The sequence below is a fragment of the Ambystoma mexicanum genome, chromosome 11 (genome assembly GCF_040938575.1).
Source record: "Ambystoma mexicanum isolate Mex_15411 chromosome 11, UKY_AmexF1_1, whole genome shotgun sequence".
Classification (NCBI taxonomy): domain Eukaryota; kingdom Metazoa; phylum Chordata; class Amphibia; order Caudata; family Ambystomatidae; genus Ambystoma; species Ambystoma mexicanum.
The window spans coordinates 595,399,650-595,423,774 of record NC_090934.1 but is presented as its reverse complement, the minus strand read 5'-3'; the positions used below and the strand labels follow the sequence as shown (position 1 = coordinate 595,423,774).

General features: G+C 45.7%; 1 protein-coding gene across 1 annotated transcript in view; it reads left to right on the top strand.

Annotated features, from left to right (window-relative positions):
* The window catches only part of LOC138503604 (L-lactate dehydrogenase B chain-like), a 595,281-nt gene extending 572,066 nt beyond the window's left edge, over positions 1 to 23,215 (top strand). The window contains exon 10 of the mRNA XM_069623460.1: positions 22,536 to 23,215. Within this exon, the coding sequence (XP_069479561.1) occupies positions 22,536 to 22,700 (165 nt within the window). The 3' untranslated portion in view covers positions 22,701 to 23,215. The remainder of the gene's footprint in view (positions 1 to 22,535) is intronic.
* Positions 23,216 to 24,125: the final 910 nt, after the last annotated feature.

Genomic DNA, 24,125 nt, shown 5'->3' with positions numbered 1-24,125 from the left:
GGCATAATGTGATTGGCTAATGTAGCCCACAGTGCCCAATCAGCACGCTCCTGTGAGAGCAGAGGTGGTTACTCCTGGCTGTGGTGGAGGATTCCTAACAAGGCGGCCATTTTCAGGGGGTCTACTCCTCGTGGCTCTTAATGGAGTCGAGTGGTCTTCAAAGATAAAACAGTTACAATTTCGAATTTAGAAGACACAGCGAGTCATCCACGGGTATTTCAACTAATATTATTCTTATTGGATGCATCAACAGGATTCTGGCAACAATGTTGTGAGGGGCTTAAGGGCACACAGCAATAGTACCCCAAGCTTACCTATTCATCCTGTTGCAGATTCGGGTGCCTGGTGCTGCTCCTGCAGCCTGGGGTGTGCGAGGTGTGCTCCAGCTCAGGTGGAAGGAGGCACGGAGAAGAGGGGTTGGGACAGGAGCTTTTTTCACGTGCCTTAATTCGAGGGCCAGTGCTCGCCTGCCGGCGTAATGTGATTGGCTAATGTAGCCCACAGTGCCCAATCAGCACGCTCCTGTGAGAGCAGAGGTGGTTACGCCTGGCTGTGGTGTAGGATGCCTAACACGTGACAGGAGACCACGATTTGGTCCATTTTGCAGGTTTTAAATGCTCTAAATGAATACAATTTGGCATTCTTGGTGTTCTTTCTTTGCACCTTAACAAGGGATGATTCATCCTTCACACGTTCGCTCCTTTCCAGAATAGATAACTGACCTTGGCTGCTTCAGTCTTGATTCCAGACCAGACAACCTTGCCATGCACCTCCATGTTTCAGCATATTCTTGTTGCAACACAATTTTCCCTTTCCTCTTCATAGGTCCTGGCTTACTAAATTCATGATACCGATGTCTAGCTCCTATGTAATATATACTATACATAATTTACTGCGTATAGCCAGCTCCTATGATGACTTAGTCTACCTTGCGTTTCACCAAGTATACAATTCGTGCATGTGTAATCTTCTTTTTCGTATTTAAAAGTTCACTTGATTCTTTACTTCATGATTAGTTTCCGTAGGATCCATACATCCTCTTCAGCTAGCATCTCAGGATGTCACCTTATGTCTCTTGTGACATCATTAGCTTCTTTCCTTGCTCTTTTTCATATTCCTTCAGGGAGTTCATCCCTGAGGTTGTCATCACTTCAGGGATACATTCGATAGGGTTGTCTCAATGGGTATCTTCTTTCAAACACACGCTGCAGGATTGGCACAACTGCTGGTGTCAAACACGGCACAATCTCAGGTCTCCAACATATGAGGCGTAGGGGTCAGGGTTTCCTGCAGAGGGATGCAGCTGCTCCTCTACAATTGTACAGCAATAATGGTCACGATTGATTCTTTTAGTAAGATAACCCATTTTTCGCCTTTATCCAGGATTCCAACGGCTCCGCAGATGGGCTCAGTCTTTCTCAAGGATATTTTAAGATGACATGGTCTTCCTCATACTGTCGTATCCGACAGGGGATATTAGTTTACGTCTCTTTTTTGGACACACTATGCAACCTCTTGGGTATTCACAGAGCTTTGTCATCTGGTTACCATCCTCAAAGCAAAAGACAAACTGAAAGAGTCAATCACACATTGGAGCAGTACATCCGTTGTTTTACTAATGAGAAACAAGATACCTTGTTCAATCGGCTGCCCATAGCTGAATTTGTATATAGCAACACCATCCATACAGCTACAGGAATTAGTCCTTTCTACTTTACCACTCGTATTCATCAGTGGTATTCATCCTAGGCACATTCCTAAGATGCCATCAGTGGATTCTCTTCTTGATAGACACATAACAATGCCTATGCTAACTTGGAGAAGAGCAAAAAAAGAGACAAGACAGAAGTTGTTCTGAATGGGAAGTACCAAGGCTTGGCTATCAACCAAATATCTTCCTAGATGGATCTGCCCTTTTAAGCTCTCTCCTCGATATATTGGTCCTTACGAAATCTTGTCTAACATCAATCCTGTAGCTTTCAAACCTTCCTGATAAATTTCCACAAAGGGGAATCAAATCTATTATCTCTATGACACCTGAACCAGAAGAATACCAAGTCTCCAATATTTTAGACTCTAGGTATCATCGGGGGAACCCCACAGTATCTTGTGCATTGGAAAGGATAGTCGGTGGCTGAAAGATGCTGTGAACCTGTACACAACATTCATGCCCCTCAATTATGACATAGGTACCATCTTCTGCATCCCTGGAAACTGGGGAACTAGAGGGGTTATGCTGTCACACTGCAACAATAGTCTCTGTGGAGATGATGGAAACTAGCCAATACTAGTGTCCCTGCACGTCGCTTTCGAAAGAGCGCTTAACGGTCTAGTCTTTTTTTCAATATTGCGACCTGCATCTTATCAGTCCTAACGACTAGCGTTCCTCGCTTTGCAATCCTTTCCTTCGATTACAGGTTAACGCTGTGTTTCCATTTAGTACACCCTCTTGTGAACTGTTCTTTTCTTGCTCATCCTCTGCAGTTTCCTCCTTTGTTGCCTCCTGCATTGTATTTCCTATCTGCCACTTTGCTCCCACTTTTCCTTCTTGAAGCCTTGCTGCCAGCTATTTTGCTTATTCTGCCTCCGTTTTCTGATGCCACTCCTGTGTCCTCTTTTTGAGCAACAGCCTTTCTTGTCCGGCTTCTCCTGTGGACATCTGGGTATTGCAACTGGCAGGGTTTTTTCTGCCGCTTGTGGCTTTTTACCCAAGGGGTTACTTCCCTGGTGGCCATTTGGCTCTAACTGTTCACACTAGATGAGCACTGTGGAATCCAAAGGCAGACAGCCTTATCTCTTCAAGAACCGATGGACTTCGGGAGAAAAAAGGGAGTGTAAGAAGAAGGATAAGGAAAATAATCCAGGTGAGCCCAATACAAAGGAACTTGAGAGATTTGAGAATTGGTTCACCTTCTGCGCAGGCAAAGTTCCAGTGGTTGGGAAAAAACTCTGAAGCAGCAGGTGTGAGGCGGAGAAGTGAGGCCAGAGAATCCTGTAATGCGTGTCCGAGATACCTGCATGACTAGTGGAGTCGTGGGAGAAATGCAGCCGCTGTGGTATCACCCTTGACTCCATGATCAAAGCAGCGAGCTGAACCTTCTATACAGCCGGTAGGTTGAAGGTAACTGTGTGAAACTGGGCTGCGCATGAACAAAGGTTACGGGCGGCAACAAAGTGTTCTATGAAGTTGAATGGAAAAGGTGTTCGATGAAAGACACAAATGAAAAGGGTAAGCCGACAATTGTTTTCTGAACTTTGAGAAGTGAACACACAATACTAAGTAGGAGAGTAGTCCGGCACTGCGTGTGCGCCCAATTGAAAGGTCTATACCTGAATGTATCCCACTAACAGAAATTATGAAATGTGAATATGATTTATGAGGAAGAGAATCAAAGTTGTACTGCAAGGGTTTAAGTTAAATCCTTCGCACAATCAAAAGTCTTCGTTCTGTAGTGAACTGTGAAAGAAATAGGAGCGTTTGCCTGACGGAGGGAGACTCAAAGTGAAAAGAGAAAGTGGTGTGAATTGAGAACAGAATCATACAGAGGTCCAAGTCACATGGAGAGAGACCTATGGTAAATTGTAAAGTGGAAAGGGAGTCTGAGCCCAGTCAAAATGGAATCAAACTGAAAATAAAAGGCTTTTGTTGCTTGAAAAGTAAACTCATGAGGAAAGGAATTTTGAACAATCTTTGTCGAACTTTTGTCTTGCGAGGGAGGAGCGTTCCTTGATTGAGCTAGAGACTTTAGGTTGCGGAGAGCTGATATATGAACTGGAATTGTGCCCTTGTGCTTAGCCGAACAGAAGTGTGTTCCAAGCCCAAGTGTAACGCCTTGTCCCGTGGTGAAAACGTGGGGAAGGTGAACCCACTATCCAGTCATCCTGACATTGTTTCATGACACACTTTTTGTTATCTACATCATTTCGCACACTGTTTATTGTTTAGAAGTATGGATTGGCAATTTATTTTTTAAATATAGGCCCTCTTATTTTGACAAAGACACTACTAGGACAGCGTTATCATTATTTTGATGGTTGTAGCTTGCTCCCATCCTTATATTTAGATAGGCGTTTGTCCAACCTCCTTGAAGCTCAATAAACACCTTTGAACTATGAGCACTTGTGTCTGTCTTCACTATTTCATAACCTGCCTTCCTTACATATGGTGTCAGAGTAGGATGTGACTCAATTGATACTAATTGGGGATCCCTGACATTTCAGAAGCTTAGTCATCGAGCATGTGATTCCTCGGTTGCCACTAGGGAGTTAATTGGCTTCAATATATGTAGTAGTAGGGAAGCTACTATTCCTCATGAGAAGAGAGGGGTGATCCCCACGGATCCTCCTCCTGGGTGTTACATCCGGTAAGCCTGAAAATCTGGTTTAGCCTGGAAATATGGTCTAGACATTTTGGCTGGAGTCATAGATCCAGATTTTAGAGGAGATGTTAAAGTTCTGATATAGAACCATGGGGAGGATCGTGTTGAGGTATGACCTGGAAACAAAATTGCCCAGGGAATTCTTGAAAAAGCTCTATTTCCACATATTGAGGAAGAAAAGGTAGTAGAAGAAACAGAGAGGGATTTGAGAGGGGTTTTGGAGAGGCAAAAAAACCAACATCCGCCCCACCGGAGACGACGAAGCAACCCTCCTCCCTGGCTTGGCTTTTGTCCAGCAAAATGGCCCCTTACTGGCTAAAGCCTTTGCACATGCCATGTCTGAGGAGGATGGGCTGGAGAAAGGAAGTCCTTTTTCCTTTCTCCTAAAACAAGGCTTGCTTTATCGGAGCGACACCACCAGGGACGGAATTGCTAGGATGCAAGTAGTAATACCCAAATCCCATAAGAGAGTTGTGTTGGAGATCGCACACTCCCATTTAACAGGAGGTCATCTGGGACAGGTTAAAACTCAGGCCCACATTCGAGGGAAGTTCTATTGGCCAGGTATTCATGCAAACACAAATAACTTTGTACAATCATGCGAAATATGTCAAAAGACCAGTAGACATATCCCCTTACCAGCCACACTGAACCCACTGCCTATAAGAGACATTCTCTTTTCTCAAATAGGTATGGATATGATAGGGCTCCTAGAGACTTTGAAACTCGGAAACAAGTACATCTTAGTGATTGTGTGCTACGCCAGTCAATACCCTGAAGCTTTCCCTTAAGAAATAGCACTACTCAACAAATCCTAAAACATCTACTTCCCTTTTTTCTCACACGTAGGCTTCTCTAAGGAAATCCTCACAGATCAGGGGACTAACTTCATGAGTAGGTTGATGGGAGAGATAAAGTAGTTATTACATATAACCACACTCCGTACCTCAGTTTACTTTCCTCAAACTGATGGGTTGGTGGAGGGATTCAATAAAACCCTAAAAAACCATACTGAGAAAATAAGTTGACAAAGATTGAAAGGATTGGGACCACATGATACCTTGGGCCCTATTTGCAGTGAGGAAGACTCCCCAAGCATCTACCCGGTTCTCTCCGTTTGAATTACTCTATGGCAGGGAACCTCGAGACATTCTCGATATGCTCAGAGAGACGTGGGCGGAAAGAGAGGAAACAACAATACCCCTATCTCAGACTGCCACATGATTGCAAGATTATGACCGTAGTAAGAACCTTGGTACAGACACACATGGAGAATGTCCAAGCCCAGCAACAACAGGCTTATGATAAAAGGGTGAATCTCCGCTCTTTCTCAATCAATAGGCCAGAAGGTGCCAATTCTCCTACCCACATCTGAGAATAAGCTTATGTCAAAGTGGAAGGGACCCTAGGAGATAATAGAGCACACTGGTAACTGCACTTACAGAGTGGCCCAGCCAGATAAGAAACAGAAAACACATATTTGCCATGTTAACCTCCTCAAGGAAAACCTAGTAGACACCACAACCTCTATACTATCTTGTTTGGTACCCTAGGAAACAGAGTGTATATCTTATTCCTCAAGAGCTGTCGGAAAAGAAAAAGGAAGATCTAGCTCACCTTATTAACTCTTTTCCGGATGTCTTCAGTGAGAAGACTGGTAGAATACAGGGCATGTATCATTATATCAACACCCAAAGGGAAAGGTAGTCCATCTTAAGCCTTCCCGACTCCCAGAAGGCTGGAAAAAGATAATAATTAGAGAGGTTGAAACCATGTTGCAAGCTAATATTATTGAACCCTCTTCTAGTCCTTCTAGTCCTTGGTCATCCCCTATCGTTCTAGTGACAAAACCGGACCAATCTTGGTGGTTTTGTATTGATTTCAGACAGGCGAATGAAATCTCAGCCTTTGACGCCTATCCCATGCCTCGAATCGACGACCTCATGGAAATGCTAGTTAGCGCTGTATATTTATGATATCATATGGTATCTATAACGCGCCTATACACAAGTGTTTCAAGGCGATTTATCCACCTTAGACTTGACAAAAGGCTATTGGCAAGTTCCGCTACATGGGCCTGATAGAGCGAAAACCGCTGTTTCAACCCCTATTGGATTATTCCAATTTAATGTCCACCCCTTTGGACTCCATCTACTTTCCAAAGGCTTATGGATAACTTACTCCAACTACATTCGCACTTTTGTGGAGCTTATATTGACGATGTTGTTGTCTACAGTGAAACCTTGGAAGAACATTTATCCTATTCCTATACCATCATGAGAACACTCCAGCAGGCTGGGCTAACCGCTAACCCGAAGAAGTGTCCATTAGCCATATTGGCAGTAAAATACCTGGGATTCTTCATGGGGAATGGCAGTGAGCAACCTCTGCGTGAGAAAGTAAGGACAGCACTCGAATCTCCCACAGACCAAGAGAGACCTTAGAGCATTTTTAGGATTCATAGGGTATTACTGCATTTTTATCCTGAGGTTTTCAGAAAAGACCACTAGACTAATGGATAAACTTAAAAATGCTGAGCCACAAAAGATCTGCTGGACAGAAGATGAGATCTGTTATGCCAACCTCAAACAAACTCTATGCCAAACCCATACCCTCAGAGTAGCTGACTTCTCAAAGGAGTTTATTCTGCAAACAGATGCCTCCCTGACTGGGTTAGGAGCAGGACTGTCACAAACAGATAATGGCCTGGAACATCCCATCTTGTTCACCAGCAGAAAACTATTCCCCAGGGAGAAGAACTACTCAGTAATTGAATTAGAGGCTCTTGCCATCAAGTGGGCCATTATCCATCTAAGATATTATCTGCTGGGTAGGAAGTTTAAACTAGTGACTGACCATTCTCCTTTAGTCTGGATAAGCCAGAGAAAGGAATCGAACCAAAGAGTAATGTGATGGTTCTTAGATCGTCAACCCTACTGCTTCACAGTGGAAGAGCAGAAAGGGAAAGAACAGGGGAATGGAGATTTCCTTTCCCGGTTTTCCTGTGAAGCAGAATCGGTACATTGCATAGGAGAAGGGTATGTGAGAAACAAGAAGGTGTTTCACTTACCAGTCCTCATGGATCAGTCATCCAGGTGGCCAGGGCACAGCCATCGCTATTGGATCCAGACCCCGGTGGTGGACCAGTGCGGGAGGATCACCTGGATGGGGGATCCTTGGGGAGTGGGTGTCGGACACCTAATGATGAGACGCAGTATTCCCCTCCATTTAAAACCTTTACTCCATCTTTCCCGATCAAGTACATGAGTTTTGTAACCCCCGCTTTCCTGCACAAAAACATATACATTCCCTTTACACACTAGAGAAAGACAGACTCACACATGTCCCGATGCTGTGGTCAGGCAGAATCAGTCAATTGCCTGGGACAACTTACACCTGAATCCCCTTTACCTTCCCCCACTTGGATAAAAGGCAGAGCACGGGAACACCCTTCAAGCAAGGCAAGGAACGAGACAGTACATGAAGGAGCAGCCTATTCCAGACCGCAGCTGAATCAGGGAAGTCAGACGAAAAGTTGCGGAATGAAACCGAGGAGGGAGAAGCCCTTGGGACGTTTAACAAGTAATTGCTGGGCTGTTGAAAACTCAGAAGCAGCACGTGTGAGGCAGAGAAGTGAGGCCAGAGAATACTGTAATGCGTGTCCGAGATACCAGTGGCCCTCCTGACTGACTAGTGGAGTTAGGGGAGAAGTGCTGCCACCGTGGTATCGCCCTTGACTCCATGATCAAAGCCACGAGCTGAACCTTGTACACAGCTGGTGAGTTGAAGGCAACTGTGTGAAACCGGGCTGCGTATGAAAAAAGGTTGCGGGCGGTAACAAAGTGCCCTATGAAGTCGAATGGAAAAGGCATTTGCTGAAAGACGCGAATGAAAAGGGAAAGCCGATAATTGTTTTCTGAACTTTGAGAAGTGAACGCATGATACTAAGTAGCAGAGTGGTCCGCAACCGTGTGCCCAATCGAAATGTCTCTGCCTGAATGTATCCCGCTAACAGAACTTATGAAATCTGAATATGATTTATGAGGAAGAGAATCAAAGTGGTCCCGCAAGGGTTTAAGTCAAATCCTTTGCACAATCAAAGGCCTTTGGTTTGTAGTGAACTATGAAAGAAATAGGAGTTTGAGTCCGACAGAGGGGGACTCAAAGTGAAAAGTGAAAGTGGTGTGAATTGAGAACGGAAACATACACAGGCCCAAGTCAGATGGAGAGAGGCCTATGGTAAATTGCAAAGTGGAAAGGGAGTATGAGCCCGGTCCAGGGGGACTCAAAGTGGAAGTAAAAGACGTTTGTTGCTTGAAAACTAAATTCCAGAGGAAAGGATTTTTGAACAATCTTTGTTGAACTTTTGTCTTGCGAGGGAGGAGCCTTCCTTGACTGAGGAAGAGACTTTTGGTTGCAGAGAGCTGATACATGAACTGCAACCGTGCCCTTGTCCTTAGCCGAAATGAAGCGTGTTCCAAGCCCAAGTGTACCACCTTGTCCCGTGGTGAAAACGTGGGCAATGGGAACCCACTATCCAGTCATCCTGAAATATTGTTTCATGACACACTTTTTGTTATCTACATCATTTCCCACACTGTTTATTGTTTAGAAGTAGGGATTAGCAATAGTTTTTTTAAATATAGGCCCTCTTATTTTGATAAAGACACTACTAGGACAGCGTTATCTTTATTTTGATGGTCGTAGCTTGCTCCCATCCTTAGATTTAGATAGGTGTTTTCCCAACCCCCTTGAAGTACAATAAACACCCTTGAACTGTGAGCACTTGTGTCTGTCTTCACTATTTGATACCATGCCTTCCTTACAATAGGTTCATGCTGATAAAAAGGGAGAAAAACAGCTACTGCAATTGGGTGAAAAGATGGCATCGCTCGATAAAAAAATTCCCAATGGCAACATATGCTGACCTTCATTAAAAACGGAGATTCCAAACAACTTTGGAAAATTCATAATGATATCAATTAAGAGACCCCAAACATGCAGTATAGTAAACCCAATTCCTGAAGACTCATGGGTCAAACATATCAATAAGACATTTGGAGATGGGCCAGTACAACGGCAAAATCAACCACACAGGGTTGCCATACGTTTTGATCTTATTTTCCCTGGTGCGAAACCTGAAAAACTCCTAAACTCCTGTCCCAGACAGCCTTGCCGCCATGTTGCTTAGCGGGAATATAAAGATATGGACTGAAATCGTACTGGTGCTGTTTGCGTGCGTTTGTGAGGAAGGAAAACCTGAGTCCTGAAGAAGGGCAGCACTCATATCCATCTATAAAAATAAGGATCGAGACAACCCAATTAAATATCGCCTTTTGTCAATGCTTGACATAACTGGGAACATCTATGCATCCTTGTTATTGAGAGACCTTAAAAGATGTGAATATTTGAAGCAAATACTCTCTCCCTTCCAAACGGGATTTAGAGCTGGCTGTTTGACAACAGACAACATTCTTACTCTAGCATTATTGACTGATGAAGCCAGAAGCCATGGAAATCCCCCACTATATATGGTCTACGTGGACTTCATGTTGCGTTTGACACAATAAAGAGTGACTGTGGGCAAAGATGGAGGACTGGGATATACCCAAGTCCTTGCTAGAAAACTCTCAATTACATCTTTGTTTCCGAACCTGTGTTTGTCAACATAGTGTCACTCGAAGTTATCAGAACGAAGAAAAGTGACCATAACCTCCTGAATCTCATATGCAGAAACAAAGGGAGCCAATCGCAATTCTATGAACCTCTCATTGAGACAAACTCACAACAAACTCAGATATGTTTGATTGCTTCGGATGTTTGCAAGCTTACAGACCAATTTACCAACTTAATGTCTGACCTCGCTTCGAAAAAAGGATTGGCGAGATCGAGCTATATTCCCCTTCTTCTTGCCTTTAAAAAACCCAGGAAGAACCTCAACAACCACAGTAATTCGCACACGCATGAATACAGTGCGGCCCTGGTCGCCAAACGTAGAGTTTTAAGAAAACTAAAAAGAGAGGCAGTTTCATTGAATTTACCCATACTTTGGGAAAATTTCAGGACTGAAACAAGAAACTACAAGCAATGGCTGAGAAATTCGAGATGTCACCTATACCAGTCCGACGCCGAAGAGATGTTGAAGGCTCTGTCCAACAGAAAAACCCGAGATTTCTGGTCGCTTATCAATAAATCAAATAAGCTCCCAAACTCGCACATGATCAATCCAGTGTCGGAAGAAAAATGGACCACCCACTTCCTGAAGTTGTTTGAATCTGCAAATGCCAACAACAACGAACCCAGGCGACCAGTGGACACAGTCTGGGTAGATCAAACAGATTTCGTCGAGATTAAAACCACAATCTTGAAATTAAAGTCGTCAAGAGCACCTGGGCCAGACGGACTTGCCAATTGCGATTTAAAACAACACCCGGACGATTGGTCAAATCTTATTAGTTCAATTTTCAAAGTGTGCAAAGAAACTAGAACCATTCCTGAATCCTGGACGAAAGCGGTGATCGTCCCGATCTTCAAAAAGGGAACTAGAGAAGATCCTCTGAACTATCGGCCACTAGCCCTTCTTGATGTCATCGGAAAGGTTTTCGCTACAATTCTGCTGTCACATTTCCGTAAATGGGCCTTCACCTCACTGAGTTTCGATCCCCTGCAAACAGGATTCCAGAAAAATGCTAGCACTAGTGCCAACATAATGTGCCTGAACCTACTTAAGGAAAGAGTCCTGACAGGAGCACCACAGATTTTTCTAGTGTTTGTCGACTTGTCCCAGGCTTTCGACAGAGTGGACAGACTGAAACTTTGGTCCAAACTTAGGACCTGGCACTGTCTAGAAAGAATTTTGTAGCCCATAATTCACCTTCATACAAACACTAATATAAATGTTCGCCTTAACAATCAAGGTTTAATTTCGAATTCTATACCGACTTTCCGTGGAGTGAAGCAAGGCTGCCTTTTGGCACCAGCCTTATTTATATCTTTTCTCAGAGATTTCCAAGACAGCCAACTCAAGATCAGGTCATTTCCACCAAAAATTGGCACTACAAGGGTCCCGAGACTTCTTTATGCCGACGACCGGATTTTACTGGATCTCACTCAGGTCGGTCTGCAACGACAACTTGATAACCTTACAACCTACATCTCTGAAAACAACCTTGAGATCATTAAATCAAAAACTAATGTTTTTAATGATTTTGCAAAAACCAGGAACCAAAAAGAAAGAGAGCCTTCAATGGCACATCAAGGGCACAAGCATTGAAGTGGTTGACTCATTTAAGTACCTTGGAGTACAACTTGACAATACCAAGAAAGCCCGGAATATGCAAGAAGTATTGTGGTCTAAAGCAAAGAACTTAGCCACACAACTGAGAGCAGTCGATCAAAAATACGGCAAATTTTCACTCCAGCCGGCGATCAATTTTTACAAGGCCAAGATCATTCCTTCACTGACATATGGCATGGACGCCACACCCTCAATTCCTCCTCTACTTTGGCAAAAACTCGAAGGTTTCATTTGGAGATCGGTGCTGGGCCTACCTAATTCCACAGCTGTAGCACCGATAAGACGGGAACTTGGCCTCGTCTCCTTGAAAGCAGTGGTGGATCACAGCACTCTACAGCTATACAGGAAAGTCATCCACCCAGAGAGCCTGGAAATCTACCGCATGATAGCAGAAGAATTTGAAAAAGGCAACAATCATTCTATGAAGGAGTGGGCCACAGACCAAAACCTAAAACTTCAGACAATCGCTTGTACTGAAGAAGAACTGACGAACAATCGGGTCAGGATAAAAACAAAATTGGAATGTTTGGATTGGATTAATACTATGGAAAAAGCAACTTCCAATAAACTCTTAGTCCATCTCCCTACGACTGTCAATAAACTGAAAGAACCAATGGTTTATTGTAAGATACCCTAGTAAATCACTGATGAGAACTTTTCTGAAAGCTCGCCTTAACGTCCTTCCGACGCAGGAAATCTTAGCGATAAGATCCGGATCCAAGGAAAAAGCCTGCAGACTCTGTAAAAATCCCAAAGAGACTGAATCCATTAGACACCTGCTGATGCGCTGCCCTGCCCTGCACCAAGCCAGGATCGCCGTTTGTAGTCCCTTGACGGCAAACTCATTCGCTGACAATGAAGCAACTTGGTGGAATCACCTACCTACAGGTGCTAAGACCCGATGGCATACGGCGGCTGCTAAACTTTTGAATTTGGCAATTGATAGAACAAAATTGAGCACTGCCATCGGGACTTTGCCTGTCTAACATTAAAAGACTGCCAGCCAAACTACAGATCGGCGTCTCTTTCGGGATTTCGTCGTGAATCTTTTTGATTGGAATCGAGTTTGTAAAAATCTTATTGATTATGTACAAATAAATAAAAAAAAATACAGCTGTATCACAAGTGCATTATCTGCTAATACAGCTGAGAATTACCTCCAACTCGAGGTAAATTAACGCATGTGTCGGGAATCAAGCCACAGGTGAACAGAATGCACACCAGAGGGCTACATAAGATCCTTCCAGGCCCCAAACACTGTTTCCAACACCATGGTGCCATTATTTGATGCAAACTGGGACAGGCAGCTATTCAGGCTGCGCATGGACCTTCTGATGCAGGCAAACCAGGACAGGGCACAGGGAGTACAGGGGTTTGGGATGGAATGAGGAGGAGGAGGAGGAGAGCATCCCAACTATGGTGAGCACCCATCCCCAGGGTCAGGCCATCACCCTAGTTCCCCAGTGACACCCAGTTGGTAACTGAGTACCGCCTGGAGAGGGAGACCATCACTGAGCTGCTGGCCACAATACATGACGAAATTGGGAGCAAGATTAACATCCGTACAGTCGTGCCCCCACTGGTGAAACTGGTGGCAGTTCCGCAGTTCCTGAGGACGGGCACTCTCCAGCACTCCATGGCCATGATGCATGCATGGCATAGTGAACATTCAGCGCAGTCCTTGGCCAGGTGCTGGATGCCCTTCTGCGCCATGTCAACCAGCACATCGCACTGCCCACCACCTAGGTCCAGGTGAATGGCATGAAGACATGCTTTTATGCCACTGCACAACTGCCCAATGTGATAGCAGCCATCGACTGCACCCATGTTCGCGTTGGTGGCGCCCCAGGCCAATGAGGTTGTCTACAGGAACTGCTAGCACTACCACTCCATGAACGTGCAGGTGAACTGTGGCCCTGAGCTCATCATAACCCACTGCTGTGCCCGCTACCCAGGATCCACCCACGACTCCATGCTCCTATGCAACAGCACCCTGCCAGGATACATGGAGAGGCTAGTGGGTGAGTATTAACCCTGCCAAATATGCACGTTGAAGCACAATTTTAAAAATGGGGGGGGGGGTTAGTCACAGGAAGCACTGCATGTCAAGAGGAGGCACTGGCCGCACCCGTGCAGCCCCAGCAACATCAATGGGGGAATCTAAGGGTGCATACACCTCGACACTCACATGGGGATGGACACACACCGCTGCCATCACAATGACACATCAGACCACATGTACCACAATGCATCTTGAATGTGGCACTGCGCAGATCCACACAGCAGCACCCAATAGCATGTCCACCTGTGCCACAGCTGCCTGCCAATGTGCAGTCAACCCAGACACGCCACAGAACAACCGCCACAAAGTCACTGTGTGCATGTACAGGATAAGTAATTAATGGCATAATATACACATGATGCACACCCATCACACATACACATTGCATGGCCTGGATGGACACAAGAATGCTCACAGCTAACAATTGTCAGATACATTGAGACTGCAGACCCATGCACAAAACAAATGACTGATATCCGTACTACACCCCATGCAGGTGACTCTGAAGTCTGAATATCCACAGCTGGCGTAGCTGATGACCCCTGTGCGTGACCCACGTATACCACATGAGACCGCCTACAACTATGCCCACAGCCCGACCTGCGTTTGCCTAGAGTACACATTTGGACTCCTGAAGGCACGATTCAGGTGCCTAGACCGCACTGGAGGGGCCCTGATGTATGCCCCAGACAAAGTAGGGAGAGTAGTCTTGGTGTGTGCTATGCTCCATAATATCTGCCTAAGAAGGGATGTACCTCTACCCCCCGACGCTTACAGGCCACACCCAGAGGGAGATGGAGATGACGACCATGTGGCAGGGGCTAGGGCAGACACCTACAGGGATGAAGTGAGGGAAGGGAGAGTGGCCCGACAGGTGCTAATAGACAATTACTTTTAGTGTGTTGTCCTGACCCAGTGGCACAAGAACACTATCATGAATGTCCTTGCATGCCATTTGTTCAACTGTTTTTTTTATGTAGCCTTTTCAAACTACATCCCTCTGTGACCCCCAATCACTACCAACACCCCAGCACACTATCCCCAGAGCCCCACACACCACCAGCATCCCTGCACACTATCCCCCCTCCCCCACCCACCAACACCCCAGTACACTATCCCCCTATCCCACCGTCCACCACCGCCACAGCACACTATCCCCCCTCCCCCTACCCATCACCAACACCCCAGCACACTATCCCCCCTCACCCCACCCAGCACTGTTAGGTAAGAATTGATGCAGTCACACTGCGTGAGACTATACAACACTTATCTGCTTGGTATTAGGTAACCCACCTTTTGGTATAGGTCTGTACAACACAAGTTGGTAGTGTGACTGAGCAGCCAGGCCTATGTCAAGGGAGGTAATTGTGAGCTGTAGAGCTGTACAAATGAAATCCGTAAATATAAGTAGCCAAGTAACACTTACACTCAAGGTTTCAGTTATAAATAGTTATTTATTTAATTAACATCAATTTTTAAATAAGCAGTCTTTAAAAAGGCAATTTGTGTAACAATGTAAATATGTAGATATACTTTAAAATACTTTTCAGAATCAAACAAGTTAGTAGATGCTCTTTGGAGATCCGTCTTACACACTTCCTACACCCTGAGGTGACTTCATTCACAAGGACAGTAATGGCATTAATAGATCGCATTAGTCATAGTTTGCCAATTCTGAGGTTGCAGAAAGGAAAGGTTTAAGGAAGGAAAAAGGTTAAACAGGTTCTCAGTAAATGTGAGGACAACTAAATCTTCCAATGAAATCTAGACAAGCCTTTCCCAGCAATAACAGTCTAAAACAAGTTACCACCTATGAGGGATAAACAATAACAAAGTCGATGGACTAGAAGAGTCTTCAGGGAGTCAGGACAGCCATTTTCAATTGGAACACAGTCTATGGAGCTGAAGCACTTCTTAGATCAGAAACAGTCTTGCACAAAGTTAGAGAGTTTGTGAAAATCACTTGTAGGGTCACAAGCTGTTAAGCCTCTGCAAAGAGAGTTGAGATCAACTAAAAAAAAGTAAGCCACTGCAATTCCCAACTGAGAAAAAAGGCAAGAAGGTAAGTACCCCAAGCCTAAACAGTACCTCTGGTTTGAAGACGAGTGGTCTAGCTGGATTCTGTCTTGCTACAGCGGTGCAGACCCTTGTTCCTGAACCTCAGTCATGGAGGGCTCCTGCGGCGGTACTTGGAAGATCGTCGGCAGCTATGGGCTGTTTTCTGTTCAGCTGCACGTTGCGGTTTCAGCGCTTAGCAAAAAGCACCGTCGCGGATCTCGGATACCAGTTGGGCTACCTTCACTCCTTGGGCGTGCACTCTGGTGACGCGACTCAAGCTCTGGTCGTCCTGCTTCTGGAGGGTCCTTCAGAGACTCCTCGAGCTTCTAGCCGGATTTCAGACGTTGTACTCGACTACGGATTTGTCGACCCCTGGAACTCGGTTCTTGCAGCAGCGAAGATGGTCCAGTGGAGTTTGTCTTAGGGTTAGTTGGTCCAACTAACCCAAGGGAAGAAGTCGTCACTTCCAGAGTTTCTCTGCTTTATTGAAAAAGGAGTTTTAGCACAGCAGCAGGGCTTCACCGGGTAATCCAAAGGTCCAGGAGGATGCAGCAAGCTTTGTTCACGGTTTCTTTGTCGGGTGTTTCTCTCAGTGGTCGACTCTGCCTCTAGTCCCAAAACCCTCACCTTTTAAGCAGGATTCCCCCATTCATGCACAGCCTAGGCTGTCAATCACACAGCAGGGTGGCTGTCCTCAAAGGACATCCAGCCAATCAGGACTGATTGCATTCAGGCATTCATAGAGACAAAGGACAGGGGATTTTCGGGTACCTCCCTCACATCCTGTCCTCTCACTTAAGATGGTGTGTGCTGAACCTACACAGAGAAAAAGAAAGTAAAGTCAATTTCACTTTAATATTCTTGGGAACGGTAGTTCACACAAGAAAATGTATTTAAACCTTATGAGAAATCTAAAGGATTTCTCTGGGACACTGCACTGAAGGTGCTGTGTGTCACCATACAAAATGCAGATGCCTATGAAGTTTTTCAGACTTCAAAAACAGTGAAAACAGACAATCCAAATCAGGTCAAAACACATGAGAGAGGGAGAAAAAGGTCTCACTCACTCCAGGGTTAAAATTAAAAAGTCCTGAGTCCAGCAAAAGAGCTGGGGGTCTCTAAGGTTAAAGGGAATTAGCACAGAAATTAGAATTCTACCTAACAACCACCAACACCCCAGCACACACTCCCCCTCCCACAACCCACCACCAACAGCCCAGCACACTATTCCCCGTCCACCACCGACCACCAGCACCCCAGCACACTAGCCCCCTTAACCCCACCCACCACCACCACCCCAGCACACTAGCCCCCCTCTCCCCACCCATCACCAACACCCCAGCACACTATCCCCGCCCACTACTCAGGCCAACAATAATCATGCCTTTCATGATGGACGTGCCCTCTCTGCCGAACCCCCAGCACTCCGGGGCGTGAGCACAGCTGGCGCAGGGACCTCTGCCTAGGGGTGCTTTGTTGCGATTCGTCTGTGGGGTCGGTGGATGGTATAGAAGCTGCCACCTGTAGCTACTGGTGTTGGAGGGTATTGCTCTCCCTCAACTTCTCCGCTAGGGAAGAGACGCCCTCACACAGCTTGCGCACCGTCTGTCCAAACCCAGTCAGCGAGGATGTGCACGCTTCCACGGCTGTCCTGGTCTGTGCATGGTCACGGGCCATCCTCTTTGTGGCCGCTTGGAAGGCCTCACTAATCACTTGCATGTGCTGGCTGTGTGCAGTAGCAATGTTCCGCATCTGCTGCTGCTGTTCTTCCATTTCACTTAGCTACTCCATGACTGCACCCAAGGCAGCCATCGGCTGGGGTGGTGGGGTGGGACGTCTCCTTGCGGGGCTGGCAACAGGGGAGCCATAGGAGCTGGTGTCAGGGTCTGGTTGTGGGGTCTGTGCCCGCCACCAGCATGCTGGGCCCAGTAGCCTTGGGGTGTGTTCAATTTCCCGAACTGGGCTCTCAGGTGTGTTGGGTGGTGGAGGGCGGCGACTGTGGCCAGTTGTCAGGTCTGCTGCTGCATGCTGGCTGTCGCTGCTGCTTGCCCCTTGTCCCTAGTGGGTGGTGGCTGTCAGGGCTGTTTACTCCCTGGCAGCCCGGACTGCCACGCTGTTGTTCTCACTGTCAACAGGTGTGCTCCTGGCAGGCTAGTCTTATGGTGTGGGTGAGACCTGCTGCGGTGGGCAGTGGTGGGGGCGTCTTGCGCATAGGCGTAGATTTGTGTCCCCTTTGCAGGGGGGTGGTGCTGGTGGTGGCGGGGGAGGCCTGACTTGAAGATGGCCGAACTGCATCCTTGTCCCCTGACGCCTCTGGTGATGCTTGTGTGCCTGTAGGGGACACAGGGGATGGCGTTAGGACACATTCCCACACATCTTTTGGCATACATGACAGTTATTGGATGCTGAGGGTTGTGGCACAGGGATGTTGGACTGATGCACAGGCCTGGCCTGCTTGCGTCTGGTTGTGGTTTGACAACGATGGGGTCACGTGCTGGAGGGGGGGCACTTGGGGGATTGCAATTGGATGTGGTGGCATTGCCTTGTACATTGGCGGCATAACGGTTGCTTGGCTTGGCTTGCATGCATCTGATCTCCATGAGCTACTTGGCTGGTACACATGATGAATGAAGGGGGGCTGGTACTTTGGTACTTATCACTGCCAGGTCCCAATGGGGCACTGCTGTGACCCCACCATGGCTGTGTGGTGCATGGCGCCTGGATGTGTCCCTTGGATGCGTACCCTACTTCTCTGGGTCACAGGGGTGGCCTTGGTGCACTGGCACATGGTTGCTGACGTAGGTGCGTGTAGCGGCTCCCACACACTGCCCCAAGTCGCAGTGCCTGGCTCATGGGTAGTTCCACTGGGCGATACTGTGCTGGGCTGCTGTAGTTGCATTTGGATTGGGGGGTGGGGGGATTTGGCTTATCTTAAGCCTCCTGGGTGCTGCCTCATCTTCTCCAACTCCCTCAATCCCCTCCATGTCGATCACAGTGCTACATTTTCCTCCCATGGTGTTGGGTCCAGTACAGGTGGTGAGCCTCCCCCTGTGACCATGCTGTCCTGGCGATGGTGGGACAGGATTCCCCAGACCTGCAGGTCATTCCAACGCTTGAAGCAGTCTTCCCCATTCCGGGGGACGTGGCCTACTGCAGACACTGTTAGGGAGAATTCTCTGTAAAGGCTAATTTCCCAAACCTAGTGAGTCCCCCAGCAGCTATGCTGGATTTTTGGAGTTTATTTTTTTCTCCTGCTAAGAGTGAGACTCTTTTCCTCCCACTCTTAGACATGATTTGAGGTGTTCCTTTGACTTTGTATGTGTTTTAATGGCTATGGGGTCCTTTACCCCATAGGGCTTCATGTGTTTTTGATATGTGGGTTACACAGCACCCTTCGTGCAGTAACCCAGGGGTGTCGTAGCGACCCCCAAACATAGACTCCATACCCTGGGACTGACTACTGTCTCACAGGGCATGTAAAGTCACCATTGGCTTTACTAGTCTTAAATTGTGAACAGAACCAGTACAAACCATCATATTGTGGATGTACTGGTCGGGGCAATTCGATTGCCCAGGGGTCTGTTGTTCGAGGGGGCACTGTCCAGTCCCCCCGACCGAGTTTTGGCTGGTGGCAGTGGATACTACTTTTTATATTCGACCGCAAATATATTCCTATGGGATTTTCCCATTGTTCGAGGCTACCACTTTTTAAAATAGCCTCAAACATACCGCCGGTTTATTAAATTAATATAAATTCACTGGTTGGTATTTTTTGCCGAAACTTGGTTCCAAAATGGCGTTTGTGTTTGCTTCTGTGACTCCAACCCAAGTCGAGCCCTTTGTTACACTTTTTGGCGGGCTTCTCCACAGAAGCCTCCAAAAGTGGTGCCACTCTGTCTGCGTACCACAGGGGGTGTGGGAGGGGGTTTAGGCACCCTGGACTGAGTTGCCTCGGCAACTCAAGTCGCACTCTTGTGTGATTGGCCCAAGTGGTGAGCCGCCCGGCTCACCACTTAGCATGTTTGAGTGACAGCTAGGCTGAATGAATTGGGGTTTTCTGCATAAAAGCAGGGCTTTGGGGACTGGGACTTCAGACGTCGCCACAGGACCTAAAGAATCGGAGGAGGGAGAAGTCGAGCTGACCTTCAACGACGACACCACCAGTGGAGCCCTGCTGAACCGTCTCACCACTTTTCCTGACGACAGAGGAGATCTCCAGCCCGGAGAGTCTTCTTCCTTTGACTGGTGGGGATAACCAGTTTGCCCGTCTTTTCGCCTTCCTGCACCATCTCGTGGCCGCCTTGCCGGTGCCAAGCCCCCGGCAACCGGAATACCACGGTTTATCACTACCGCGAAAAGGGTGGTACCTTGTAACCGGGAAACTCCGTGGCTGGTTTCTTCCCTGGCAGTGCAACGACCTTCAGCTTTCCTCCACGTCGAGACCTCCTCTTCCTCTGGACGAAACACCGACTTGCACCCGCTGCCAGGAACAACTGCCCCCGCTGGAGCGTTCTTCCCATTTTCAGGTACTGTGTCCTGCCTGGCTTCCCTTGCGACAGATCGTTCGGGGTGACAGTAAATCCTCGACTTTCTAACCTGGGTTGGCCTGGGGCCCGTTAACTAACTTTTCCTGACTTGATCTCAATCTTTTATGAACTATCTACAAAGACTCTTTGGGCATAACCCCACTGTGTGATCCTGGACACATTTCGCTTGCCCTCTCTAAGAGTGGGCCTGGCATTTGAACTTCCTTGCTCTCCAGTAGACTTTGCCTAACCTGCCTCACTGTGGTCCTTTGAAAAGTATTGAAATTGTGTGCTTTCATAACTTTGCCTTTCCCTCCCTTTTTTAATAACTTATTAGAGTGCCATCTTATGTTAAGCGCTCACCTCTGTCTGAAAATAAGTGGTGTTTCTCATTAAGACTTGTCTAATAAGTAATTAGGGTTGTATATATATAATAGTGACTGTGTGTTGAATATATTTACCTCTCTTTGTGCTAGTGTAATTTACAAGTGTGTCTTTAAATAAATAATTATATACTTTTACACCAAAGCTCTGGTCAGTGTTTGCTTGTTCTACTGTATCTCTGTACCTATTGTGTATACTCTATATACTGCCTAACTCATCTTGAGGGAAGTCTGACTGCTCAGCCACAGCTACCAGGTAAATCTGGATGGTACAGACTGCTACCAATTGGGTTTACTGCCAACCACCTGTAGTCCTAAATCTTGTGCAGTGGTCCCTAAGGGAACTGCACAGGTTTCTGCCTAACAGACACCTCCTAGCTCAACGCCTGCCAGATCTGGGTGCGGCGCTGGGAGGATATCTTCTTCTGCCTTGCTCCATATATTGCCATTGTATCAACCATTGCCAGAAGATGATAGTTCTCAGATACATCAGGAGAGACCCTTTTGAAAATAGGAATACGTATGGATTTCCTTCAGCTGTTGGGAACCTATCCAGAGGCCATGATTATAGTAAAAATGGTATATAAAATAAATGCCCAACATAGGGAGTCATTCTTGAATAAAATGTTTGCCAACCCATCAGGGCCTGGGTCCATAGAGGGCTTCAATCTATTTATAGCATCCACTATATCTCCAACAGTATAATTAAGGAAATCTCTTTCAACAATGCTCTCATAGGCTATACAAAGCTCTGAATCATAAGTGGCTTGGTAGAATGTAGACTGAATGTGATTGATCCAGCTAGCTTCTGTGATAGGATTAATGTCATTATGGCCTGTATATGGTTTAGAGTGTAGATTAATGATAGCCAACATTTTCTAGAATCAGAGTAACACAAGGCTTTATACATAATCTGCCATTGGGCTGAGGCTGTCAAGCCCTTGTGAACTCTGATCCAATCCTTTTATTTGGTCTTCAGACTAGTTATAATTCTGTTTACTTCAGAAAAAGGTAGAATTGATTTCTTAACTTCTTTTATTGCCTTTTTCAGTTGCTTCTTCCTAGTGGCAATAGCAGCATCATTAACTCTAAATTCCTCGACCTTCCTATAGAATTGCTTTCCCAGCCTTTTTATGGTATTCATAAAAGCCATCTATAACATCTCTTCAGTCACCATATAACTAATTGTGCCACAGAGTTCCATAGATAAGATTCAAGGAGGGAGGATACAATTTAGCTATTTTGGATTCTATGTATCACAAAACTACACACTTCCTTACTTAACTCCATGCAATATTTCCCTACACAAAGGGAAACACCTGGCATCAGATGTATTACCACATTCTCTGACCACAGTATGGATGTCTTTTGCACACCCAAAAAATAATTCCTATTCTTGGTACTAGACAAAGAAATATCAGAATATATTAGGACTATTCCAAGCATTACTTTTAGCAAGGTTGCTAACATTAGAAATGTGTGCAGCAAACCAATTTCCTCTGGAGGAATTTATCACAGCAACCTTAATTCTTTCCGCTAGTTAGCAATGTGCAACTCCTTCATTCTGGCAGCAGCTGTTAAAGACCCAATGCTAAGGAACAGAGCAGGGAGGCTGTGGTACGTAAGAGGTTTTTTCTTGCTTGTTGGTTTGGTTGGGTGACGAAAGGTGTCATGGGCGAGAGACGAACTGAGCACGTAAAAAGCTGAAAAGCATTGTCTGTCAAAACAAAGTATTTGTCCCATGGTGTCTCAGCAATTGTCATGTAATGCTTCATGTGTTAAAATGTTGTTTTAAATTCCCAGTAATTATGAAAAATCTCTATTAATCAGGGTATTCACGGGATTGAAGAGGATATCTTTTTGAGCCTTCCTTGCATCTTGAGCTCCTCAGGAGTTTCTGGCATCCTGAGGCAACCGCTAACTGAGGCAGAGCTTCAGCAACTCAGAAGGAGTGCAGCAGCACTTTGGAAAACAATCAAGAAGTTTGAGCTATGAAGGAAACACCCGAGACATTGCCTATGGGAAAAAGGATAGAGGCTAACAAATGTGCGATTGTGATACAGGTTATAAAATGATATAAAGTATTCCTTTGCAGCTTTTGAGAAGGTACACATTTTACTCTCGTCCTTTCTCGACTGGTGCTTGCTATCAAATGTCAGCCTGCTCTACGTATTTGCTTCTATTCGATTTGGTTTGATTAAAAGGATATGTACGATATTATGATGCATTGTATTTTACATGTTGTATGCAAATTACTGTCATTAATAAATATGAAGTTAATCGTTCAGATAGAATTTACAACCCTAATCTTGTAAGACCATTTTATCCATGTACATGGTGGTGGTGCAGAGAGACATTGCCAAACGATGCAAGCCCCCCATTCCCACTGTCAAGTCCAGTCTTGGTCCCAGCCACAACTTTGTGGCACTATACTTGAAAGATCATGTAGGATGCCCTTTGACTTCAATAAGATTTTGGTTTAGAGATGTGGACCCCGTTTCAGGATGGTTAGAAGAATTATATATTTATTTTTACCCACTGGCTTTTTTTAATATAAAATAGTTATGTACATAATTCTGTCCCAGTATCTTGGATTCTATACGTTTTACCCTTCTTTGATTTGTGTCTGAGCAATTTTAAATCTGCAAATTATAAATGATACAAAAACGGATGTACAGGCACAAGCACATTTTTCATTCAAATAATCCTTACAAAGGTAAAATGTGGATGCAGCAGCAATAATGTATTATTTTCCATACAATGGAAGGACATTTTACTTGCGTATCATGTTATAAAAAGTGGTGATTGCATGGAGGGGACCACCAATGTTAGCACTCATGTGCTGTTGTTTGGGGTGTACCAAACCTAGGCTTCAAGTATTCAGCCGGATTCTGGCAGAATAAAATCTATTAACTTCTGGCCAAATAGTTTCTTGCTATTCGGTTCCTGACAAATACTTTGGGCTGGATTTAAAAAAGCATTTTACAATAGTGCAATCCCATTTGAAAATCTCTTTGTAAATCAGGCCCTTTGTCTTCTCCTTTGAATGCAATGTAAAAACCCAGAGAGGAAAATATAGAGGGAAGATTGCAAAACAGAATGGAATTGACAATATTCATTGATATTGATAGTTTATTTGGCTAGCGCCTATACACACGTGTTTCAAAGCGCTTCAAGGCAACGGAGAGAGCAAGGGAAAATACAATGACATTCTTGCAAGGCCTTGAGACATTAAGAATGTGAAATTAACTATCGTACTAGGCATGACGACATTTCAGATAGTGCAAGAGCTTTGACAATGATAAGGAGGGGGAGGTAGGAGGTGAGACAGACAACGACAACCATACTAGGCCTGATGACATTTCTGGTAGTGCAGGGGATTGACAAAAGGTGAAGGAGGGAGGGGTTGGGGGGGAGGAG